The 27,032-nt window shown below is 45.4% G+C and overlaps 1 protein-coding gene across 1 annotated transcript in view; it reads right to left on the reverse strand.

The window, feature by feature from the left end:
* Window positions 1–27,032, reverse strand: part of SMAD3 (SMAD family member 3) — a 419,114-nt gene that overhangs the window by 93,618 nt on the left and 298,464 nt on the right. Inside the window, exons 4-6 of the mRNA XM_069222869.1 lie at window positions 23,811–23,885; window positions 23,672–23,722; window positions 18,744–18,956 (exon numbers count right to left, since the gene is read on the reverse strand). Of these exons, the coding sequence (XP_069078970.1) occupies window positions 18,744–18,956; window positions 23,672–23,722; window positions 23,811–23,885 (339 nt within the window). The remainder of the gene's footprint in view (window positions 1–18,743; window positions 18,957–23,671; window positions 23,723–23,810; window positions 23,886–27,032) is intronic.

Here is a 27,032-nt window from a genome sequence, read left to right on the forward strand (position 1 = left end):
TGAAGACTCGAGGTGCTGAAGTAAGACCAAACGGAAGGACCGCAAACTGGTAGTGTTGCGATCCCACCACAAACCGGAGATACTTCCTGTGTGACTTGAGTATCGGGATATGAAAGTAAGCATCCTGCAAGTCGACAGCCACCATCCAGTCTTCCATGTTCAACGCCAAAAGCACCTGTGCTAGGGTCAGCATCTTGAACTTTTCCTGCTTGAGGAACCAATTCAAGATCCTCAGGTCCAGAATTGGTCTCAAACGACCATCCTTCTTGGGAATCAGGAAATACCTTGAGTAAACTCCTTGACCCCTTTCCTGCTCCGGGACCAACTCCACCACGCCCTTTAAAAGGAGGACTTCTACCTCCTGTTCTAGCAACAGGAGGTGTTCTTGTGAACAATACGAAGGGCGGGGCGGGATGAGGGGCGGAAACTCCCGAAAGGGAAGGGTGTAGCCTTTTCCCACAACACTGAGAACCCAAGTGTCCGACGTAACAGTCTCCCATTTGGTGAGAAAATGCTGTAATCTTCCCCCTACAGGAGAGGAGTGAGTGGGAAATGGTGGAAGCCTAAGGCTGCTTGCCCTGCTGCACCCCGCCAGAGGATGAAGAAGAGGCAGAGTGCTGCTGAGAAGCTCCCCTGGTGCGGACCCTACCCCTCCCCCTAAAAGATCTATAGGGATGGGAAGAGGCAGGTTGCTGATATCTTCCCCGAAAGGAAGAGGAGGAAGAGCCACGCCCAAATCCACGAAACCTCCTGAACAATCTGGAAGAGGCCGTGGAAGAAGGAGCTTGGAGTCCCAGCGACTTAGCTGTGGCCCTGCTCTCCTTAAACCGTTCCAAGGCCGAATCAGCCTTAGCCCCAAACAGTTTGTCCCCATCAAACGGGAGATCCAACAATGTGGACTGTACATCTGCCGAAAAGCCCGAGTTACGGAGCCAGGCCTGTCTCCTTTCCACCACAGTTGTGCCCATTGCTCTGGCTACCGAGTCGGTGGTATGCAGTCCCGTCTGGATAATTTGGGTCGCAGCAGCCTGAGCATCAGAGACAAGATCCAAAAGACCCTGGGGAAGCTCTGTAAACGAAGAGGAGATGTCATCCATCAGAGCATGAATATACCTCCCCAGGATACAGGTTGCATTGGTGGCTTTTAAAGCCAGACTGCAGGACGAAAAAATCTTCTTCGACTGCGCCTCCAGCTTTTTTGAATCTCTGTCCCCCGGCACCGTCGGAAAAGAACCAGGCGCTGACTTGGACGAACAGGAGGCCTGCACAACCAAGCTCTCCGGCGTAGGGTGCCTAGATAGGAAACCAGGATCAGTTGGAGCCGTCCGATACCTCCTGGCCACGGCTCTGTGAACTGCTGGGGAAGATGCCGGCTTCTTCCACACCTCTAAAACCGGATCCAGCAGAGCGTCATTAAAAGGTAATAGAGGCTCCGCCGCGGCTGAGGCCGGATGCAACACCTCTGTCAAAAGGTTTTGTTTCGCCTCCACCACCGGCAAAGGCAGGTCCAAAAAACTAGCTGCCTTCCGTACCACTGTATGAAAGGAAGCAGCTTCCTCGGTATATTCCCCCGGGGACGAAAGGTCCCACTCAGGGGAAGTGTCCAGCCCACTGGCCGACTCCAGTCCACGCAGCCCATCACCCGAGTCCTCTAGCTCTCCTTCCTCTAGGGCTCGTTGGTACTCCTGCTCCTCTAGTACCCGGAGAGCACGCCTCCTTGAATGCAGTCGTTGCTCAATCCGCGGAGTCGACAATACCTCCGCCGAAGTCGGAGATCGGCGCCGATCTTCCGAAGCCACCGACGCCGCATCCGGCGCCACAGGTAACTTCGGCGCCGACTGAAGAGCAGATGAAACGGATGGACCCACCGGAGTCACAGGCCGAAATCTCGACGTCGACGGGATGGAAATCCCTGGGGCCAATCCCTCCGAAGCCATCGGAGCGGCCACCGGCGCCGACACTGGCGCCGAGCCCACGTTCCCAAACGGGAGAAAGGGCATAAAGGGTGCCGGCCGAAGAGGCGCAGGATCACCCAAAGAAAAGGCCAAAGGCCCAGCCGGAGCACCCCCTGGAGCCATCTGTTGGAAGATGGCATACATCGCATTCAAGAATGCGGAACTATCGGCTCCAGGGGTGGGAAAAGCCGGATACTGGGGTGCCTGACTCGGAGGCGACCCCGACGCCGGCCTCGGCGTCTGCGCCGGAGAAAACACTTGAGGCTCCAATACCTCAATCACTGACGCCTGTCCAGGCGAAGTTGGAGACGCCGGAGAGAGCAACGGCGTCGAAGGATGCGGCGTCACCGTGGGGCTGACCTCCCATGTCCTCCGGCGCCGATCCGGAGACCTGGAACGAGCCTCCCTTGAATGACGCCGAGATTCTCTACGGCGCCGGGAGTCTCGATGACGCCGATGTCTTGGAGAAGACTTTTTCTTGTGATGCTTCTCCTTTGACTTGGCCATAAACAGCTTCGCCTCGCGTTCTTTAAGGGCCTTCGGATTCATGTGCTGACACGAATCACAAGTCGAGACGTCGTGGTCGGAGCTCAAACACCAAAGGCAATCGGAATGAGGATCCGTCACCGACATCTTGCCTCCACACTCACGACAAGGCTTAAATCCAGACTTTCTCTGCGACATTATTTCCACAGAGAAAGAGTACGCAGCAAGATATACACTGTAACCGCAAGAGTAACAGTTGCTCCCTCGAATATAACCGTTTCGAATGCACGGAAAAAAGGGAACTGACGTCTGCACGTCGTCGAGGACCTCTTATTGCCTGTATGACGTCAGACGGCGTCGCGTGCGAGACAGTGACGTCCTCGTCGACGTGCAGAGACTAGTAAGAAGATTTCCGTCGAATGCTGGCGCCATGGGAGTATTCATGAGGTGAGGAATCCACAGGTAGTTGTATCCATCAGAAAAAACAGATCTCCTGGGGCACTTCTATGTCTCCTCGCCACTGCTCTGTTCACAGCAGAAGATGTCACTGGCTTTTTCCACAAGTCCAAAATGGGCTCAGTCAAAGCCTCATTGAAAGGCAGCAAAGGGTCAGCACTGGACGAAGAAGGATGAAGTACCTCGGTGAGCAGGTTAGTTTTTACTTCTGCCACGGACAAAGGCAAATCCAGATACTCAGCTGCCTTTCTCACCACTGCATGGAAGGAAGCGGCCTCTTCAGTAAACTCCCCCGGAGACGCAATGTCTCACTCCGGGGAAGTATCCAAACCACTTGCAGTGGCCAGACCCTGGAAGTCATCAGAAGGCTCGATCTCGCCTTCCTCAAGCTGTCTGTATTCCTCCTCCTCCAGAAGTCTCAATGCCTTCCGCCGAGATCTAAGATGTGTTTCCAAGGCCGGCGTCGACATAGAATCCATCGACGCCGACGATCTCGATCCCCGAACAGGGCCAGGAAGACTCTTCGGCTACACCGGCGCCGGTGCCGACACGAAGTCGGCTGATGACCTTCTCGAAGTTGAATGGCCGGAAGGTGATGGAGCCGGTCTGGACGGAGACAACAACGACGCCGGATGGCGCGGAGAAGGGGTCGGTTGACGTGCAGGCGGATCCACAGTCACAGGTGGAGGACTCCTGCTAGGGGAGACCCTAGGCGCCGAACCGCCAATCTCTGTAGGGCAAAAGGGCATGAATAGAGCAGCCCTGTATGACGCCGGTGAGCCCAAATTGAACGCCAATGGCCCCGTGGGACTCCCCAGTGGACCAGCAGGGGCCATGGACTGAAAGATGGTATACATTGCATTCAAAAATGCGGACGGATCCGTCCCTGGCGTCGGAAAAGCCGGGTACTGTTGCGCAGAAGTCTGCTGAACATCTGGATCCCTCGGCGCCGGCGAAAAGTGAGGACTACTTCGAGTGACCTCAAAAACTGAAGGCGTCGGAGACAACTCCGGTCTCTCCTGCTGAGGCGTGACAGTAGGACTCATCTCCCATGTCTTCTGGCGTCGTGAAGAACGAGACCTCGACCTCAATCGGCTCCGCTCCGAACGGCGCCGAGAGTCATGATGATGCCGCTTCTTATGCTTTTTGGGAGAAGCATGGGATGAATCCTTTTTATGCCCTTTCTTATTTGCTTTAGCTAAGAAGAGCTTCGCCTCGCGCTCCTTCAGAGCTTTTGGATTCATGCTCTGACACGAAGAGCAGCCTTCTACATCATGTTCTGAACTAAGACACCAAATACAGTCCGAGTGGGGGTCGGTCACTGACATCCGACCCCCGCATTCTCTACACGGCTTGAAACCGGACTTCTTCGGAGGCGACATTGTAACCTTCAAAAATCGTTACAGTTAACAACAAGCCAGGAAGAAAAACCGTTGGCGTCGAAGGCACGGAAAAAGGAAAAACTGCCGTCAGTACGCCGAAGAGGACCTCTTATTGGCACGTTGACATCAGACGGAGTCACATGGAGCTGTGCCATTATGACGTCCTCGTCGACGTAGACAGCTAGGAAGAAGACTTTCCGTCGGATGCTGGTGCAAGGATCGAATTCATAAGGTGAGGAATCCACAGGTAGTTGTATACATCAGAAAGGATGTTCTGCAAGTCACGATTGCCCTTCGTATACACTGCCCTCTCTGTGCTGTTTTAAACGCATCCAACCTGATAAAGCTAGTGGAGGTCATACTGCTAATTTCTCTAGAACAACAGGATCCTCTAAGGCAGAGGGCTGCAATTACCAGGTTGGGACTAGGGTGATAAACCTACCACGAGTAAGATGCAATAAAGAAGGATTATGATCTGAGACTGTCTTGTCATGATATTCAGCATTAGATGCCAGGAGTTGTAGTGCAGTTCAAAAAGGAAAGCGGCCCAGGTGGACTTGGAGATCATGCTGGAGAAATAGGAGAAGCTATTTCTTGCATGAGGGTGAAATGCTATACAAACATCCACCAAGAACTAGTGAGAAAGCCATTGTGCCCAGAGATCAGTGTTGCATGTGGTGTGGGTGTGAGATAATGGAGGATATGACTTATCTACAAGGGTGTCTAGCACACTATTGAAGTCATGCCAATGATCCAAAGGAGGTGGCACCACTGAAGGAGCAGGGATGAGAGTTTTGCTAAAAACTGTGGTGGGCTAATGTTCAGGTAGTATACACTACTTAATAAAATCAGAGAGCCTTCAGAGTTCTTCCACAAGACATAGCTGCCTTCTTCACCTATCAATGCCTTGGTGGAAGTAAAGAGTCTCTCCACTGCCTATGAAGCTTGGGCCTCGAGCCTTTAGTTGTGTTTCCTGCAGTACAGCAGTGTGAGTGCTGCTGCCCATAAGGAAATTATGGATATATTACCACTTTTTGTCAGAGCTCATACCAGTAAGTTCAAAGATAATTAAGTTAATTTAGCCATGATGAGAGACGTGATGCAGGGTGGTAATAGTGCCACCTAGACATAGTGCAAGGACAAATAAGTTAATGGCAATGGGTATACTTTATAAAGCTCTCCAGGCATAACTAAGGTAAAAGCTTAAAGGCTAAAAGTGTCTGAGTACACTTTCCAACTTCCTACCCCCAGGGCTGCGGAGTAACATCTGCACACCCAAACAACAAACTTAATAATAACTCTCATCTGTGATATCCACAGGAGAGTGGGGCCGTGGCCAAACAGTTAAGACTGTGATGAGGTGCCCCAGCTTGGCTTGCTGGAGTGAAAAAGATCCTGCCTTAATGGCCACAGGATTAGACCATGCAGCTGACAGAAGTGAGCCCTAATGCAACCAGGTAAGGGAGACCCAGCCAGCAATAAATACTAGACTTGGTGCATCCAAATGTAAATTAAAAACAAGGAAGCATGAACATTACTGAAAAAAAACTAAGGGCCTTATTTAGATCTTGGCGGTATTACCCCCAATCTGCAAAAGCGGCGGACCCGAAAAGACCATTAAGTCAATGCTGTTCAGCCTGTCGTATTTATATCTGTTGCGGCTGAGCCGAAGACCACCACGATGGAGTGCTATGCCTAGCTGTCAGACTGGTGGGTTCTCACTGACTCTATATAGATGTTACAGTCCTGCAGCTGGTGTATTGGCCGCAGATTGATGATGGAGGGAGACCGTCATTGGACCTAATGGGCATCGGACAACGGCACTAGCATGAAGTAGAGGTAAGTCCCTCACACGCACTGTACCTTAACCATATGTGACCCCCTGCACCACAAACTACACAACACACTACTTTCACACATCTCCATTGCCACTCCACCACGAGTATGCCAGAAACACATTGTCATACATCCATGACACAACACACAACACTGCTTCCACATAACACAACCACAACAATCTACAATACACACTCATCTACACACACAGAAGCACAACTAAGTAAACCATTCCAACCACACAACACTCACCTGAATGTTACACACAGCAACACAACATCGAACCCACATGCAAGTGGCACACATACAGACAACCACATCACCCACTCTAGGTCCCTCTGCCTCAACCAGCCAATTGCATCGCACACACACACATGTACTGACTCACATGCACAACATCACAGGTACAGTTTCCCTAGCAATGTGCACACATGGACGTAGTCGACGGGTGTGAATGTAACGTCACTGTGGTGCCAGCATTCATTTGGCAATGAATACCAATACCACAGTGACAGTTCTGTATGTGTGTGATATGTGTTAGGTACCAGTGTGTCCCCATCCACGTCCCACGCAAATGTGTTACTGATATATGCATGTCACAGTAATTAAAAAAAATGCAGTGGTCCTGTGCCCATATGCGGTGACCACACAATGCACACAGCCAATGTGGGTTACCTACCTGTCAGTCTGGCGACAGAAAGGTGGAATGAGGGGGTAGGGCCTTAAGCAGGCCCTTAGTCTTTGCATTTGGGAAAGTGATGAGACCACTGGATAATGAAAAAATTCTCTCTCCCCACAAAATGATGCCTGAGATGCAGGAGGGTGGCACATACTGGCTGGTGATTGTAGCGATGTTGTGATGCGTAATGGCAGTCTGTCCCACAAAGACTGGCCTTACCCCCGACACACCACAAGGCTGGGCACGTGCAAGGAGACACGAGCAATCCCTAATTTCGATGTGTCTGGAAATATGTGGAAAAAGAAAAATCCATATAATGCATACATAGGCAAAGAGGATCTATGGCAGAGGTAGGGGAAAAGGCCCCAGAGAGATCAGGAAGTTTCACAAAGCACCAACCACAGAGTTCCTCTGATAGAGTGAATCCTTGCACTACAACAGGGTCCTAGAAAGGTCCTCAATCTGTGCATTCCACTACCAGCTTGAGCAATGGGCAGCAGTCATGTGCCGCAGACTGGCAGGAAGGGTCCAATCTCTACAGTCAAAACACTGCTGGGATGACCAGTTAAAATATTTGAAGGCCCTCCTCCAAACACCATCCAGAGTACCAGATAAGCAATGCCACAAGCTCCCCTTGCAGTATAAGAAGAGAGGAGGTTCTCAGAAGACATCAGAGGGGCTCCCAGACCAGCGCAGCCTCAAGTACGTGGGCTGAAATTAGTGACCACGCTTCCACTGGCCCATCCATTCCTTAGCAGGGAGGATAAGGAGGAGAAAGATGCGACCCCCAGATAAGTAGCGCTGGTGAGTGCATCAGTACCAGAAAGGAGATTTGGGCACGCTTCCAACCCCACCCCCTCACAGACAGCATCGGTGTCAAGGCCCAGGAAACTCCTAGGCCACCAAGGCCGTCTCTGAGAACTTACCATTGTAAGCAGAGACATTGCACCCTTCATCAACCTCTCCAAGCAGGTCTAAGCCAAACCAGTCCCACAAGGCCCAGTCCCGCAAGGCCCAGTCCCGCAAGGCCCAGTCCCGCAAGGCCCAGTCCCGCAAGGCCCTCGCGCAATGCTAAGTGTGCCTCCTCCACACTATCCTGCTTGCTGCAGTACCACATGTGATGGTATTGTCCGTGAGAAACTGCACAAGCTTCTCACTAATGAATGGCAGGCAGGCCTTCAGCGTCAGACAAATGGCCCATAGCTCCAGAATGTTGTTATAGAACTGACTCTCCAGGTTCAGAATCCTGAGAGTAAGGCCTCAACCGTCACGTTGTCACGTAGGCTCTCATTATCCTAATGAGACTACTGGATTTTTGGGCGGCAAGATCGTTCGCAGTGTGGGGGACTAAGTCTAACCCAAATCCGGGTTATGCTCCGGCTAACTAGCAGTGCCTTATCTGTCCCGAAGGGAAGAGACAATTGGGCAGCCGAGCGCATGACATCTTAGTACTTCCTAGGGAAGTCGTGGTCACTCATGGCACAACCGGTGCTCTCATACACAGTACGGTCTCATATAAAAATGACAAAGGCAGTTAAGTTTTAAAGATTTGTTTAATAAAACGACTGCATTTTATATAATAAGGCGTGAGCTGCAATAACCAGAACGAAACAACACAGTAGCATTAAAATAGTAATGATGTGAGTGAAGCACAAGAATAAGGCTATCATAGTGCAACTATATTAAGTTCTCTCTAAGTTATATTATGAGCACAGCATAGGAAGCTCTAAGCCTGCCTTTCAGGTTCCCTCAGGAGGACATCAACCCTCATACCTGAGCAAAGGCCTGTAAGCTGCATCAGCATCTGCAATGGGGCAGTCAGCATCTAGTTGTAGGTTCCTGGTCGGAATCTCCCTCTGACATGTACTAGGACTAGAAAGCGATTTTATAACCAACACGCAGATGTTCTAAGAAAATGTCCCTACGTAAGGATGTGTATCGTCTTCGAACACCAGAGACTAAACTTCTACCACGTGTACCGGCAATGTACCAGACTGTAGCCTTCACCGAAGCACAGGGTGAGAAAGAATGCAGTGTTGGTGAACACAGAGCTGAACTGAGCTAAACAGTGTGACAGAAAGAATAAAACAAGACCGTAAAACTGGTTATTGTAAAATAACAGTGTGAGGCGAAATAAAACGTGTCTAGGGCAAAGTGCACAGAGGCCTAATATGTTAACCTAACGTGCATAATGATACACTAAAAATGGCTACACTACAACGTGGAGGTGGTCCACCCAGCGAGGGAAGTCCGGAAGCACGCCAACAGAGATATTGCCCGCATGGGAAATTCAGGTTAATATCTCTGGTCCTGAGCTGATGCAGGGGCCAGTCTGTATGCCAGATCGGCAACAACCGTATATACCCAGCCAGGAGCTTCCTCAAATAACGTTTGTCATCTTAGGGCACTAAACCAGGCCCCCAAAACCTACAAAAAGTTACTGTCTATCGGATGGTCTTTGGTACAATCAGTGTAAAAACTCAATGTCCTGTTGACAACTGATGGAACCTTTCCACCTATTTTGAGGAATAAGTATGAACAAAGAATGCTAGCAGAGTGATTGCCCTACTCGATAAGGAGTCAAGACTTTTGTTAGAAGGACTCCTAAGTGCCCAAGACCAACTGGGCAGGAGTTAGAACTGGCAGTTCTATTTCTGACTCATATATAGTGGGGAGAGGAAATAAGCAAGGCTGCCCGTTCTCCCAGTTATTGTTCCCCATCACTGAACCGCTGGCTAGAGATGCATGCTTGGGCAGCCTTTATAGGGTCGCTCTATATGCAGATGATATGTGCCAGTTCCTTCAGGATGCAGAGGAGGATCTACTAGGGGCGATATCACTTCTAAAGCACTTTGGAACTACATCAGGCCTCTGTATTAACTGGCAGAAATCACATCTCTTCTTTGCTTGCAGGAATATGCCCTGGCACCTGCGAGGGCGCTCCTAGGAGGCAAATTGCCTGAAATACCTGGGTGTGAAAACCTATCAAATATATCATGATACTCAGGACAAATTGGATGGTAACACTGGAGCGGCCATCAGAGCGCACCGTACTAATATTGCCTTTTGGAATCCCTTCCCCTATCTGTAGCAGGTCAAATTGCAGTCACAAAAATTGTGATGTTCCCTTGACTGCTATACTTTGTTTCGAATCTACCACTTATCAATCTCCCCACCGAATGTTCCAAGAAATAGACTCACTGATGATAGAATTCACCTGGGGAACAGGTATGCGTAGAGTAGCGATGTCCAAATTGCACCGACCAACATCAGAGGGAGGACTTGCAGCCCTGGATCTAGAGGCCTACTATCTAGCTGCACAGCTCCAGTGGTTTAACCAGTGGATTCACTATTACACCCTGAAAAAGAAGCACCTAGTGAAACTCCGAGCTTCCAGTCCCTGTTTCAGGCCCTTCTAGTTCCCAGATGCCCCCTTAGGGATGGATCCATGGAACTGCAGGTTGTACAGCGCTGCTGGCAATGATGCCTGCAGTGCATTTGAATCTGTTTCCTTATTCCCCAGACCTTCAACTGAGGGGATTGGAGATGCTACCTGGGGGAAGAGCATTGCAGCGACTGACAGAATGGACCGCATATGGTGTAACCCAGGTGGGCGACATATAGAGATGGGGAACTGATAACATTTAAGGATCTCTCCGAGACCTTCGAAATACCACAAGAACAGTTTTTATTGCACAGAGCTGAGGTGGCAACTCTATGGACCAATGCTGCTGAGTCCTTTGCACTACAAACGGCAAGATCAAGGTAATTACTTGCCTGTATCCGGCACTACGGGCTGATATAATAACTCCTCTGGAAGAATTACGCTACAAATAAGAGGAAGAACTCTCTCCATCACTGAGGCAGAATGGGACACAATACTCTCTAACATATATACAGTCTCACATAATGCCAGATTTAAATTAATCCATTTTTACATCCTACATAGGGCATATCTTACCCTTGGAAAAATTATTAGGACATTTGGTGTTACCGAAGCATCTTGCCCCAGATGTGGAGAACATAGAGCTGAAATGCTCCACATGGTGTGGGCCTGTCCAACCCCATTGGAATTCTGGAGAGGGGTAACAGACTGTATTAACTTGATTACCCATAGAACAATCTCTTGCACCCCCTTGGCATGTTTGCTGGGGGATTACCACGTTCAAGCAAGAATAAAGTAACCACCAAGTTCATGGACCTAGACCTAATCTTTGCGAAATAAGAAACTACTTCACAACGGAAAGCCCCCAGGATTCTCCAGCTAAGTAAATGGAGGGAGATTCTCATTCTGTAGGCGGGATACGATAGTGAGGTGCTTTTTCAGGAACTAAAGGGGGGCACAGCTCTAATGACAAGGCCCGGGCCTGGGACCACCTGGATGACTGTTTGAAAGAACCCGAAGAAGACACACCTGATAGTTCCCTTATATCTACACACAAATCAGAAGACGATGAGGTCTTGACATCCTTGACCAATAAGCGCTGTTGGTCGCATTGGTGGCTGCGGCGAGGCTCACTATAGCTATCAGTTGAGTAGGTCCACTAAACTATAACCAACTGAGAACATTAGGGAGAGGCCCAAGTTTTTTGGGGAGGTTATTAATTGTTGAAGTGAGGGGTAGAATTCCCAGTGATGATTAGTACTATACAGTGAAATGTGAAAACATTGTCATATTCGCAATTGAACAGATATTATTGTATAACTGATTTGGATCTCTGTATAAATTGATCTTCAGTCCCGGACTTCTGTTTGTATAAATGTAAGAGGCAATAAAATTCTGTTTACAAAACAAAACTGCTCAGCACCAACCGGTCCTGAAAAAAGGTGGTGTAGGAAAGTTGCACTGAAGGTGCCTGCAGTTCACTCATGTGATGAGCTGACTTAATCGCGACCAGCTATTCATAAAATTGCATCACGAACAGTTTTGGGGAAATATGTGTCTCAAACCTTTAATAAACCTCATCACAACAGGTGATTTAAACAAGGACAGCTAGTTCAACAAAGGTAGAAAGGCCTAAACAGCCACAAAATAACCTTTCACAGTGCACACTATAAGGCATTGCTGGGCTAAAGACAATACAAATAAAATGACATCTGACAGTTTTGGCTTTAAAGGGGTCAGTGTCCCAGGAACCACGCCAGGTTACAATTTTTTCCCAGTGCCTCACATAAATGGATTTTGAGGATAGGTGTCTGAAGCCAAGGATAACCTCCACCACTTCAGACAGTACATCGAAAGCAATCAATTGCCGCTTATCAGTCGCCATACATAAGATGTAAGGTTTGGAGATTCTGATATAGGACCTAGACTGCACTGTTGAGAAAAGAGGTCCCACTGACTAGGACAGAGGCTCATTCTGAGCAGTTCTGGGTACCACACTCTTCTGGCCCAATCCTCGGCCACTAGGATGATTTGGGCCCAGTTGGCCCTAAAATTCTTCAGAACTTAAAGCAAGAGGGATAGTGGCAAGAAGGTGTACGGGATTCCCTACTTCTATTCCAAACGAGTGCTCTTGCAGCCTCCAAGAGTGTTAACACTGCATGTTTGGAAGAGTAAAAAAGGATCTAGCCAAGGCATTCCTCACGGGTGGAAGATGCCCTGCGCTACCTCCAGATGCAGACACCAATCGTGAACTGCCAGACAACTTCTGCTCTGTTTGCCCACAAAGGTACTTGGCAATGAGTAAGATGCCCTAGGGCTGTTGTATGAGTGTTCCCCGAAAATTTCACATGGTTCTGATGAATTTATTTTGGCAGACTGAGAACAACTTCTGAAAGCCATTCTTGAATAGTTTCATCATGCTGATCTTAAGGCTTTTTAAGGCTGGGCTCCTCTCCCTTGACCTCTGTCCTTTTTTTTTTTTAGTACACACTTCCCTTCCTACCATGCCCCTTGTACTACTTCCTGCTCCCATTTTATCCTAACTCCCTCTCTCACTTTGTTCCTGTTTTTTTTACTGCCCCTTACACTTCCTCCCAAATACTTTTTTGTTATACACCTCACACTCCCTTCTCTGCTTTACTCCCTTTAAATAGAACCCCCATTCTACCACCATGCTTGTTTTAACTACTTGGTCCCTATTGCTTTACTCCCTCATTTTACAAATCTCTTACTCCCGTTTTACTTCCTTTTTCAAACACCCTTACTCCCCTTCCAGCCTTACTCTCTTCCCGCTTTACTCCCCTTCTCACTTTACTCCAATTGTATTTTTTTTTTAACTCTTTTCTCCCTCCCACTATACTCACTTTTTTCAAACCCCTAACTCCCTCTACAGCTTTACTCCTTTATTATCAAGGTTGGTTGCAACTCTCGTATGCTCTGGAAGAAGTCACTGCAATATTGGTAGGTATAACTAGTGAATCGTATGTTAAAACTACCTCTATTCTGTATCTAGACAGCCCTTTAGCCGATTTCGAGAAAGTATATGTGTAAGGAATGCCCATAAGGCACAAGCAGAGCAATCGTCAGCGTGAGTGCCAGCATTCAAGCAAGGGCAAGGGGGATGAGACTGATGTGGTGGGATGGGATGGGCTGTGGGAAGACAGGAAACAGGAGTAAGCGAGAACAGATGGAAGATATGGAGTGGGGAAGGGAAATTAAGGTACAGATGAAGCAATGCAGACAGGGAAAGCAAGTGATGATGCAGGCAGAGCAATGATGGCAGTCCAGATGGGCGGAAGCAGAAAGGAATGCAAGTTTAGATGGAGGCAGTAGAGATAGCAAGGAATGAAGGAAACACTGGGACATTCGAGGAGAGAGCAAGCCAGTGGATGAATGTGGCTGAATGAGGAGCAAAGTTAGAGTGAGGGGTGATAGGTGTGTAGGACTAATTCTTGGAGCACATCATCAAAACCTAAGTGGAACAGCAATAGGTAAATGTATTCTTTCAAGAAATGTGGTGCGCTTCAAATCCAACACATAAAATGCTAATTTGAGGTTGAAAGTTCTCATCTGTGGGACCCCACTTAATAAAATGGGTGGTTTATGCCCAAATGGTGTGGCATTTCAGAAACCAAGTTGTAGTTGAGATGAGATGCTTAACCTTAACTTTTTTCAGCATATGGACTTTATCCTATTGAAAGAAACAGGGAACTATTGTTTAATACTAAATTTAAATTCTAGCTCCTCAGCTAAGCTATTTAGTTGATGATCAGAAGATAGAGGATATAGGTTTATCAAGTATCCCACTATCTCTAACTTGCCTATGCACCTGTTCATTAATTCCATAGGTAAATCCATAGTGCTGGTCCACGTCAGCCAGATGTCTAGTTTGGGACATACAGCGTTTTGCTGCAACAAGGGCAGGCCATTTAGTTAACACTTTCAGGGCTATACTTAGTCTGAAGATACTACTTTGAATGGATAGAGCTGATCACCTGCTGTAAATCATATTTAATTGTGTGTCAAATGACGATATGTGGCAATAAGCATCCAAGAGGAAAAACTGGAATGATAGGAAACCTTTTGTCGGAGACAAGGCATCATAATTATCAGGAGGCAGGTTCCACAGGAAAAAAGATTCCCATGTCTCGGTGAACAGAAGCTGGAGCAAGCACTACCTTGACTGATGTCTGTAGATATATATGGGCTATCTGTATAGCATGAACCTAGTCAAAAAAGAAGAGGGGTGCTGTATAGGGCAGCCAAGTAACTAAAGACGTGAATCCTGGTATCCTTTTTATGCTGCAGTAGGCTCGAGAGTCTTAAATATAAACATCATCTGGGACAGAGGGAACAAATGATAGATGTTTGCCATCTCTGCAGCCTTTCTTGCTTTAGCGATACATGTGATGACATTTTGGGAGGAAGGTTCTTGGAGTCTCCACAACTCTTTAGTGGATGAACCCCCAGGCTCAAGATAATCCCACTAGCAACTCAGATGATGGAACATCACCTTCAGAGATCACGTGAACAGATTGTACCAGTACTTTAGACCAAAGCTTGAGGGAGTCCCTTCTGGGGCCAAACCTATCCCTAGAAACATAAATTCAATCCGTAGGTGATTTGATCTTTCTCTATGAACTAGGAACTAGGATATTCAAGGGTGGGGAAAACATCTGGCGAGAAGACCGTTGCTAAACCTCAGAGAATTTTAATGTCAGATGTCTCTGAAAAGCATGCTATGACATCGAAGGTTATCTCAACTATAAATATCAGTGTGGCTTTGAGGGATCTTTAGACAACGATCTTGATGCTGGTTCATCAAATCATCTCAATGGTTACAGAACCCTCAATAACAGTGGAAGCAGTGAAGTATAATGGGAGGCGGATGATGCTGACAGTGGTCCAAAGTAGCCTATGAAGCAGTTTGCTAGCAGGGATCCCCTTGGCTAGGAATGAGACAGCCCTTGTTTTCTTGGGGGAATGTTTAGATTTTCACTTTCTACGTTTGCTCTGACACAAGTAGGAGATCAGCATGCACAGGAGAATAACTGAAGTGAATAGATCGCAGGAAACATGACTTCCATCCTGGCTAGAAAAAAGCCTGCATACTCTCTATTTTAAGATCTTTCCCTCCCATCTCATGTAGAGGAGGTATATGCCATGCTCTCAGACTGAAAAAAACACAAGTCAGTCCTTTTGAAAAGAGGGTTGTAGTGGTTAAAGATGGAAAAATAACATATCAAAAGCATAAACTAAATCCTTATTGAAGGAGAAAACAAAGGGCAGGGGTCGCCCCAATGGCTAAGAGCCAGCAGCAGAAAAATAAAACGTTATTTGAATATTGTTTTATTTTTCTGCTGCTGGCTCAGCAGGGAGGGGCGGGCTGGGCCACGGGAGGTGGGATGGAGACTTGTGTGCACTAAGTGCGCATGTGTATTTGGACGGCCTAGGACAGCCGTCCAAACATAGATGCGCACTTAGGTTTCTCCAGCCCGGCTGTCTACACAGCCGGACTGGAGAAACTGCACAGGCTCCAGGGATGTCCTGACGCTGTTTACATGCTATGTTTAGCATGTAAGCAGCACCAGGATTGCTGGAGAGCCTCTTCTGGTGTCCCAGCTAATGCTGGGGCACCAGAACAGGAAAGGAGGACGAGCGAGGTGGCAGCAGAGGATGGCGGCGGCAGCGAACAGTACGTTTTTTTTTTTTTTTTAATTCATCCCCCTCCTCCCACTACATATCTGCGGCAGCCGCTGCTGACAAAGGGATGAAAAGCAATTGAGGGAAGAGACAAAGCCCAAATGAAAGCTCAGTGGTGAAAGTATAGTGCCCTTCCCACAATATCATCTAATTCGTTGTGCAGCATCTTCAGTAATGCATTTATTCTTAGAGAAAGAGAATTAAGTCATATGTTTTTTGTTTCTTAAAACATATTTTAATTGTAAATATTTTTAAATGACATGGGACTATCCTATGGTTACCAATTATAATGAAACTCCCATGATGTAGAAGTATGAAAAGCATGTTTTTTCACTGACACTAAAGTCAAAAGGCAAAAGAAACTTGACTAAAACGGTGTGCCGCTTTAGCGAGCAATGCCTGTATAGGCACAAAAAGGATTATCGTGTGAACTCCAATGGGAAAAAGAATAAATAACATAATTTGTTTGACAGCTCGAGCCTGAAGTGAAGCATGATGTTGAACAATTAACAACAGCTATGCTCCTCTGCCTAACAATCATCTGTCTATTGTTACCTTCACCACAGCTGGTCCCAATTCAACTTCAAACGAAAGCACACGTTATTTGCCATTCCCGTGAAAGAAGGAGGAAAGCTCAGAGACAGTTTTGACATGATCTTAAGGCATTTCTTATTGTGTACAAGCTATCGAATAAAACATAATTCCCGGAAGGCTGCCTCCTGGTTTGCAGTGCAGGGAAGGCTTTCTTCAGAATTACTTGGTATTTGTGGGATTTTGAAAAGCCATTTATTTTGATCAGTCAAACTAATTTGACACTCGTGGATCATTGCTACTTTTGAATAATGCAACATGAAAAAAATTGTATTTTAGCTCCAATTCTAGATTTTACTAATGCTATCATCTCTGGCATCGTTAACATAAAGTCAATACTTAAATATGCTTGAATATACGTAAATATGCTTGAATATGGGTCATATAAAACCTAAAAACTTCAAAACTTCTCCAACATGGCAAACACTGTTATACGACACTCAATTTGTTTAAAAACAACTCTTTAACACTTTCACATACTGCTTAAGTTCCATGATCTCACCCAATGACTGCCAAACACAGAAATTAATGAAAATGGGAAAGCTATTCAGTATAAAGAGCAGTAGTTATACACATTTCAACTGACCATTCGCATTGTTGTCTTCATCGTCCTACCCAGCAAAGCTTTTTTTTCATCTACAAATCATTATAAGCAAACATTGAAGAAAAGACCTCTTTTTAACTCTGTTAAATTCAAGTAAAGCACAGAATATAGGGAATAAACCCTTGCCATGCATTATAAGGATATTGCAATGGATATGGAGATCCATTCCTATGTTCATAGGAACGAGTTTGGAGGCCGAAGGAAGAGCTCCTTTATAGAGGTGACTTACATTATCTGTATCATGTATGACAGGGAGTAGTGTATCCCATCAATACATGGTCACACCTGTACCTTTCCCACAAACCACGTAAAACCTTGGTGATTAGCTCTTTCAGTAAGAGAAAATGTTTTCAAACATGAAGAATAAAAATAGGACCCCTAGAGCAAGATTAAACACATCGAAAACCTCAGACAGTTGTTGCAAAAAGGTATTAGAAACAGTTCAATACAAGTCAATTAAAAAAAATAGGCAGTAGCTCAGAATGTGTTTAAACATGCAGAAAGATTCTAACTTTTCTATAATTTTCCAAGGAATGCAAAAAAAATGTTCTTTCTGATAGTCCTGTAATCTAGAAAAATAGAGCAGGAGATAGAAAAGCAATGGTTCATGTTCGTTGCTTTAAACAGTTGTTCCGTGACCTGCCTTTCATCTCAGCTGCAGGCTCTGGTAGCAGGCACTGGGATGTCAGAACTGGACTGTAATAACTTATTACAATCTAGTTTGGATGTACTTTATTTAAAAATCAGCGACTGAGTGCTCCACTAGGCACCGATTACATAGGGGATAAAGTACCCCCTGGCACACACTATAAGGATTTTGTAAGTCAGCAAAGAGTTCCATAACCACATACAGGATGAGGCCGGAGGCACAGTTCCTTTATATGGTTATGAAACTCCGAAGTGACTTCCAATATCCTATCATGTATGCCAGGGTGTACTTTATCCCACATAATACATGGTCACACCATCACCTTTCCCCCAAACCACTTAAAACGTTGGTGCATAGCTGTTTTATATGAAAGAGCCAGCATGTTAGCAAACATGAAGAATGAAAATAAAACTGCTAGTGCAAAATTAAACACATCAAAAACCTTTTAGATAGTTGTTGAAAACCATTACTAGAAACAGTTCCCTACAAGTCAGTTAAAAAAAAAGAAAAAAAAGCTGTAGTGATGCAGAATGTGTAGAAACATGCAGAAACAGCTGCTTCCATTATGCTCTGTGACCTGACCTGCATTTTACCTTGGCTGCTGACAGCAGGCATTGTGACGTCAGAACTCAACTGCAATAACTTATAATAGTGAAGTTCTGATGTTTTTTTTTTTTTTTTTATAATCGGTGTCTAGGTGCGTCACAAGTCACATATTATAAAGAAATTAGAGACTGGTATTACAGGGATTACAGAATCTCATGCATTATGAAGAAATTAGAGATGTGCTTGTTACAGGGAATGCAGAATCCCATGTATTGTATATAGCGGCATAAACCAAATGTAGAATCACTTTAATATAGTTGTCGGCTAGAAACTACCAAATACTCAGCAATCACAGGTTTTGCTTGTTTGAGGCCAGGTCAGAACGATGCAACTGACAACTTTCAATAACAAGGTACTTTCTCAAAAATAACATCACCAACCGAGTAAGAACTTGTTTGGAATTAGAATTACCAATATGCCTTCTTGTGAGTTCAACAGCCGCATTGCGATTGACGTTGGAGAGTAAGCCGAGGCAAAAACGCTCTGAATTTGAAGGATCAGTGAATCCATCAACAGTCATAGAGGGCTGCGAAGCATGGAAGGTCTCCCCCACTCGCACATTTAGTTCATAATAGGAGATGGAGCACCAGAAAGCAGGCTCGCAGTATGTTACTGGCTGTAAATCTGCAAATAATTTTAAGAATTGATAAACCTTTTGGGACAGAAGAAAGTTACGGTAAGCACTTTAATCACAGAGAAATGCAAAATCAGCAGTAGCAAGTGGTTGCCAACCCTTACATTTTAAAGGATAAGATACCATGTTCAGATTTGTATATAGTCTTTGTATACAGACTTCATCCTTAAAACTAAAGTCACTTTCTTAAAGACAAGTCAATCGCAAATACTTACTGTGCCAATATTTTAGCCAATTGCTGGTCAAAGCAGAGCTTTTCACTTTGTAAAGGTCTATGGTATTGTCCCAGAAAATAAGTAACTACTTTTTGTAATACTTTGAGCTACCTATGTGGACTTGTGCTCCAAAAGACTTGGAGAGAAAAAGGAGGTGAAGACAAATCCTCAATGGAAGTTTAAGACCCACTGACAAGGCAAATACCCCTAATTTCATGAGCCCAGGAATCGAAAATCAGTAACCCCGAAGAGGCAATGGAAGTATCCAAGTTCTATTCCAATGGGTGAACACGGATAAGCATGCTGACTCTCACTGGTCAAAAGGTTTCCATCTAACAAGGGGGGCTGCCAGGGAATCGAGCAGAGTTTTTTTGGGGGGGAAGAGTGTTATGACTCAGGTAATACCCCAGCTCCCTCTCCCTTGAGTGAGAGCTCCTCTTAACCTAGACCCCTTCTGGGGCTTCTTCAGTATGGATGTCGAGGAATAGGGGCATGGAAGTCCCCTGTCCCCCTACAGCATTAAGCATACACCTCTGGTGTCTATGTAACGAATGAGGAAAAGGCACTAAAGACACCTGGCCTAAAAATAAATATGGGACACTCATGCACCCGAAAAATATATATCTGGGGGTATAAGGTAATTTAGGCAATCTTTAAGTGTACATTTTGGTGAAAAACTGGAGAAATTATACCTTGAAGCAAGCTCTGATGTAAAACCACTTGAACAGGGGCAGATCCTCCATATGGGCGGAGGAGCGTCGCCCCCTGCCAGCAGCAGAAGCTGCAAACATTTCAGAATGGAAGGGTGATAAACCACTTTATCACCCTTTCGTTCTGAAAGGGGCAGGGAACTGGGGGTGACGTGCACTGAGGGAGAGTGCTAAGCATGCTCCCACAGAGCGCATGTGTGCTTGGCTGGCCATCTTGGGTCGGCCAAATACACATGTGCAATAGGCTGTCTCCAGCTCAGCAACCATGTTGCCGAGCTGAAGAGAACCTGCACAGGCTTCCAGCCAATCCTGACACTGCTCTGAGCAGAGTCAGGATTGGCGCAGGGCAGGATGGGAGCCTGTGCCTGCAGCAGAGATGGAGGAGCAGCACGTGGCGAGTTAAGGTACGTTTTTTATTTTTAATAATAATTTAATGTATTCCCCTCCCCCACCTCCCCCTGACCCCTTCCCCTCCCCGTCGCACCGCACCCACCCCACACCTTTTAAGAGCTGTGAGCTGCGACTGCACTTGCACGACTCATAGACCCTTTGTAAAGAACAGAACTGCATCAAAACTGTCCGCTGGCATGAGGACTCAAACGAAAAGAGGTTTAGTTACTTTATTTTCTCTCCCAAAATCACAAAACACCTGAATTCTAAATATTGCTAAGTACTTCAGTAGGCAGTTCTTGATGGTGCACACAGTTGTAATCAAAGATAGATCCTCTTTAGGCAGGTAAGTTAGGTTTTATGATGAAGTTTATTTGAAGAATAAAGTCTTAGTTACAGGTGTCATCTCAATGCTATATCAATGTCCCACCAGGAGCAGCATCCTGCGGCTTAGCCCACTCTCTTCAACTCGTCTCTCCAGGCATACATAAACATTCTATAACATCACACATACTGGCTGAGCAGCAGGTATCTGGGAAACTATGGAGAGAGAATGCATTATACCTTAATCAAGATGTAACACATTTCCCCTCTTGGAAAATAATAAAATTACATAATGAGTACCTTTCAGCCCTCATCGAAGAAGTAAGCAAAGGGTGTCTTACAACCCAACAGTCTTGCACATGATAAAAGAGTATCTTTAAACCCTCACTGCAGTAGACAAAGTAACGGTATCTTTCAACCCACATTGCAGTAGGCAACGTAAAGGTATCCTTCAACCTACACTCATCTTTGAAACTGAGGGCATCTTGTGACCATAGATAAGGATAACGGGCATCTTGTGACTATAAAAAAAGGGTCTCTTTCAACCCCACATAAATACCCAAAACACAGGTCATCTTGTGTACTCCGGTGGCAATTCATAAAGAGGTCTCCTTCAAAGAGGTCTCCTTCAACCGCATAACAACAGTAGGCAAATTAGATCTTCCAACCCTCACTCATCCTTGCACCACCGGATACTACATAAAATTAGAACCAAACCACACTCACGTATAACAACAGTCGGTAAAGGGTATAATCAACTCTCACTCATCCTTGCACCACAGGATACTACATAAAATTAGAACCAACCCACAATCACTAATACGAAATGGGTAACTTACCACCACCACTCAGGCATAACAAAAGTAGGCAAAGGTTAACTTCAACCTTTGCCCATACCAAACAACAGGATACTATATAAAATTGAACTCAAAAGGTATCTTCCACTGACCCTCAATCAAACAGTAGGCAATCAAGGATGTCTCTCAATCCTCACTCATCCTTGCACAACAGGATACTACATATACTTAGAACCACTCATCCTGAAATAAGTTATCTTCTCACTCTCCATTATATATCACATAAGACCAGGGGCACTAAATGTACACACATCCTCTCCTGCATATGCAAATTCATCATGGCATCAATAAAAATATACAACAATAACTAATTCAGAAAACATCGAAAGTATCCTCAGGTGACCAATTCAGCATGACATTACATAAACCGGTAACAAATTCAGAATAGCCTTGAACATATATTCAGGCAACAAATCTAGCATGGCATAACTAAAAATATACACATGCAGCAAATGCAGAATAGCACTAAAAATACACTCGGATATATACTTGCATGGCATTACAAACAAACTCAGCATGGCATAGAACAATATCGACCAATAACACCCAAAATCCCCAGTGAGGGACCTCTCACCCGAAATTGCTCTTAAAACTCCAGCACCAGCATGAAGTCACTGTATAAGTCCTTTTCTATTCTGAAGGCTCCCCAGTCCATCATGGCCACCAAATGATCACCTATTTTAATGTATATAGCCACTAAGAGGTTAGTCCCTTCTCTATTAGGACTTGGGAGCTGGCAAGCACGATCTTCACTCCTCCTCAAGATGGGCTGCTCAGCAAGGATTCACCAGTTTTCCTTTCCTATTCAGCGCTACAAAGGACTTGCGCTAATGACAATGGGACTGAATTGTGCGTACTTCCTCATACGCACTACAGCGCATGTGTTCCTTCAGACTAGTCCTGGCATATTTGTGCACACGTGCGCAGTGCCTCCTCCACTGTCCTGCTGTTACTAGAACGTTTGGGGGCATTCACAACTATACGGCACCTGCACCCACACACAGTGCCTCTTCACCTCTGCACAGGCATGCACCGGGGCAATATTTAATCTGATCCCTCACAATGACGGACTCACGTTGTAAATACACACACCTGGCATCAACTCACGCGCTGGTCGCTTTCTTATCATGCACGTGACATCATCCCTTGGCTACGCTGATGAGTTCTGACACTAGCAGCATACATTATCTTCACAGATACAGATCCTGCTGCTCAGCCCACTCTCTCCAACTCATCTCTCCCTGCTCCTCAGCCCACTAGGGGGAGAAAATGCACTATAAGTAAATCAGGATGCACACTCAAAGAGTCGCATAAGGCAAGAGCCTGGGGTTCTGATACTTGAACACTGAATGTAGAACTACTGAGTCATCTTTGGAGAAGTGTAATTTGCTAGAACAATGTTCCTGTAGCCCTAACCTGCAGAGTACTGTGAGTAGTAAAGTTGACAGGCTGGACCAAGGGACTATACTTAGTAAGCTATGCTCAAATATGATCTGGAACCATGCTTGCTCCTCTACTAAGTTCATGCAGTAAGGGTGTACCCGTTGGTGGATCCTTAAAGGATAGGCAAGCTTACCATGTGAAAGTATTTGTAATAGGTGGGACGTGACTGCTGACTAAAACAATTCTACTAAACGTCACTCAGGTTGGGGCACTGAACTTTGCTTGGACTCATCAGTTTTAGACCTCATGCAAATCCACACAGCATCACAAGCTTTCTTTCTTAGTTACTTGCCTGCATCACTCCATGCTACCTTCAGAGAAGGCCCAGCTTACACATTGTCTGACGTAAAAAACTTGGCATCTTTCAAATAAAACATGCAATCGCTGCTGTTCACCAAATCATTTCAGCGGTACCATTATTCTTTGTATAGATGTAATTCACCCTATTAAAATGCATATTAGAGTTGGCAACAATTAAGGAAACATTAGACCAAAGTAAAATGATCCGAATGCCAAATCAAATGAAACATTGATGCCAAGAAAAAGCATATCACACAAATAAAACTTGATACATGACATCAAAAGGCAACATAGGCTGCTAGGCCTGTTTAGTACGTAGTATCAGAGTATTACAGGGAGCTATTTAAAGCATGTGACCTTACCTGCATAATCTTAATCACTTCAAATGAAACAACTGCAAAAGGACAAACTTTCAGAGCATGTCATTATTTAGCCACAGATTTAAGTATTCAATTTTAATACTTACCCAAGTTGTTGTGCGCTGGCGACACAGGATTTGGGGACACATTGGGGGAACCTGTAAAAAAAAGGCAATGTTGTAAACCGAAGTTTTAGACCAAAACATTGACTGGGAGGAAATGGAAGCACAACACCATGGTGGTCACCTGTATCCATGCTATGATTCATCTGGTGGTCACTTGTTTCACCATCTTCACTCAAATAACCAGGAGGTGGAGTCTCTGAAAACGGGATAAAAGTTTAGTTTCTCAGATGATTTGACAGTTGTAGAAGACACATCATATTCTGGGGTCATCAGTAGTTATAATATGGAGGACTTCTGCTCAGGCACTGCCTCAAAGTCTCCTCAAGAACATCAACTAAATTCAAAGCAGGACTGTTATCCAGTTTGGAAAGCATTACATATACACCTCTAAAAGGGCATACGAATGGAGTCAAGGGTTTACAAAATTATGAAACTAGTTCAACACAAGTCGATTCTACATCAGGATTCAAAGGATTGAAAGTTTAATATTACATATGCAAAAAAGTGAAGTCGTCTACAGGCTTCGCTGCTGGCTATGGATAAGGAAGCAGGGTTCTAATCTTGAATTCTACCCTTTTATAAGTTGTGAGAGTATACGCAAAACATTTTATCTCACGGTCTCTCATTGACATTACTTGTCCCTCAGCCCCAAAATGTGAAGGTGTCAAACAGCAGGGTCCCAGACAACAGATGATTTAGCACCACATATAAGCATGCAAGGAAATAGTTATTCCCACTCCTAGGATTTACCATACGGTCACCAGCTAACTCTGTACCATCAGCTGCTGTTCTCCAATTAGAGAGGGAATATGTGCTGCAGATGGGTCAGAGTTGAGTGAATGAAGGATGAAACATTTAACTTTTAAGTTTGAAGACTACGTTGCTACCTATTCTTGCATACCAAGCACTTCGAGTCCGATGAATTTGTAGATTCCTAAGCATCCATTATCTATAAGAGGCAGAAGTACACTGTCTAGAGAATGGAACAGATGGATGAACTCTTCAGCAAACCCTGACAAATATCACCATATGCCTTGGAGCGACCTTTCAGTGAGTAGTTTGCAGAAAGCAATGTGGATTAGCCGCTGCGACAACTTTTCAATGGCATCAACAGAAACAGGTCTCCAATATTAGCTCAGACTGCATTATGTTCAAATTGAGGAACAGTTTCCCGGGTACACTATCCACATTTCTGAGGTCTGACTTTGACCTATACTGAAGTCAAATCACTGCAAGACCAGCAATGATACAATTACCTCACCAGAAAAGGGCAGGAGTGAGGAAAATTGTGCGGAGACTCCAATGTTTTGGTCAGAACTTCTGATAGTTACTATTTATCTTAGTTTTAGTACCTTAGTATGTAGTACCGTTTTGGTATGTGAGTAAAATGAAAACATAATCGTGCACTGATCTAATATTAAGTGTAAACTGTATTTGGAGGCCCTCGTAACAAGACTGTAGGAAATTGGTGTGGGGATACTAGGTGGAGGCGAGGGGAATTGGCATCTCTGATTCCCACCAGTTTTCCCACATCAAATACCAGCAATCACAATTTTTCTTCCCAAAATGGGGAATAATCACATGGATCCAAAGATACTGGGCCATTTTCCCCTGTAGTTCCTCCAATTCTGGAGAGACTAGAGCAGACATTTATGGTCTGGAACATTGTGGGCAAGTGTTAGGGCAGTGGAGGTGGACTGGGGGGGTATGGATGGGCTTGCGTCTATGGGGGGGGGGGGGGAACAATGTCTGCTCACCCTTACTGCTGCAGCAATAAGGACAGAGCCAGGATTATTGAGCCTGCAGTTTAAAGACCAGATCATTCTGGGCCCGGAGAGACTTGGGAATCATCACCAGTTGAGATCCTGCAACTTCTAATGAGAGTCCGAGTATATTACTTATATCACCTCCTTAAGTTAGCCTTGGACGGATCTGGCTCGCTATCCTAAGAAGGTCAAGTGCCATAAGGGAGAACTTGGTTACCAATTTGGGTCCGAAAGTGTTGTAACCACAGAACACTAGTGGTAAATGACTTTCAATGTCACAACTGAAGTTCAGTAGCCCCATTGTCTGAGTGTTTTTACAAACCTCTGAGTTGTGTTTCATGTTGGTTTATGAAACTGAACTGTAAGCAGCAGTAGCTTCTTTATCTGTTTCATGTTTTACATTCAGGATATAGCTTGAGAGAATCAATGAACACGCTACTTACCTTCATTAACGTTCTGTCTGGTAGATAATCTAACCAAAGGCTCTTCACCTTGTGAATCCTCACAGGAACCAGACTAGATCTTGAAGAATATGGTGTAACCTGGCTACGAAGAGGAGACCTGCAGCTCAATGATGCATCTTCTGGAATAGACAGCAATGAGCAAGATGGTTTTAAGAGTCAGCAACCTCAGTAGGAAACGGTATATGTTCGAGGGGTGCGCAAATGAAAAAAGGTAAAGAACCACATCAAGATTGACAGTGACAGTGGCATAGAAAAAAAAGAGGGTAAAAATGTAACTACACCCTGTCCAAAAGCGCATTCACAGCAGGTGATTTGAACAAGGAGTGCTTATTAGGCAAACACAGGCGGTCTGAATGAACCTTAACAGAGGATATGGCAGGGTCTTGCACAGCTGAAGAAAAACAAGGTGTATATCAATTCAGCCTGAAGGAGGAAATGCGTCAGTCCTCATACCAGGACACAAACTTGGCCTAACAACCCAAATAAATGGACTCAGCTGCGAGCTGCTAATATCTCATCACAAATTCTGGCAAAAAATCAAAACTATCCAATTGTTTCTGCTCCATTCCCATGAAAGCAGGCATAGGCTGTGGAGGTTTGGGTGTAGAATTCTTACATAGAGCTGTGAAAGCAGATCCTCTCGAAGAAGTAGTCGAAGAGGAGGGCACAGTCTCCAGGCCAATCTGGGATTATCAGGATGATATATGCTTGGTCCATCTGGACCTTCCTCAGAACCTGTGGTATTAGTGGCAGCAGTGAGAACACATATATGAGGCCACAGTCCCACCCAAGGCAAAACATGTCTCTTTGAGAACCAAGAAGAGGAAACTACAGAGAACAGAAGCTCCAATAAATGCATTCTTGGAGGGAGCAAATAGCTCTGGTATGAGCACACCCACTGGGTAAGGATGACCTGCATGACATCCAGATGCCACACGTGGTCAGCGACATGATACCAGCTCAGTTTAATGGTTAAAGATCATACCAAGTGACTGACAATCAGAAAAGTTCTGTCAGCGGCCAGTCAGTGCCACAGCAGAAGAACCTCCTGACAAAGGGCACAAGACCTCACATTGTCCTGCTTGTTGCTGTGCATTATGGAGGACATGTCTG

Source organism: Pleurodeles waltl, chromosome 3_1 (genome assembly GCF_031143425.1).
Source record: "Pleurodeles waltl isolate 20211129_DDA chromosome 3_1, aPleWal1.hap1.20221129, whole genome shotgun sequence".
NCBI lineage: Eukaryota > Metazoa > Chordata > Amphibia > Caudata > Salamandridae > Pleurodeles > Pleurodeles waltl.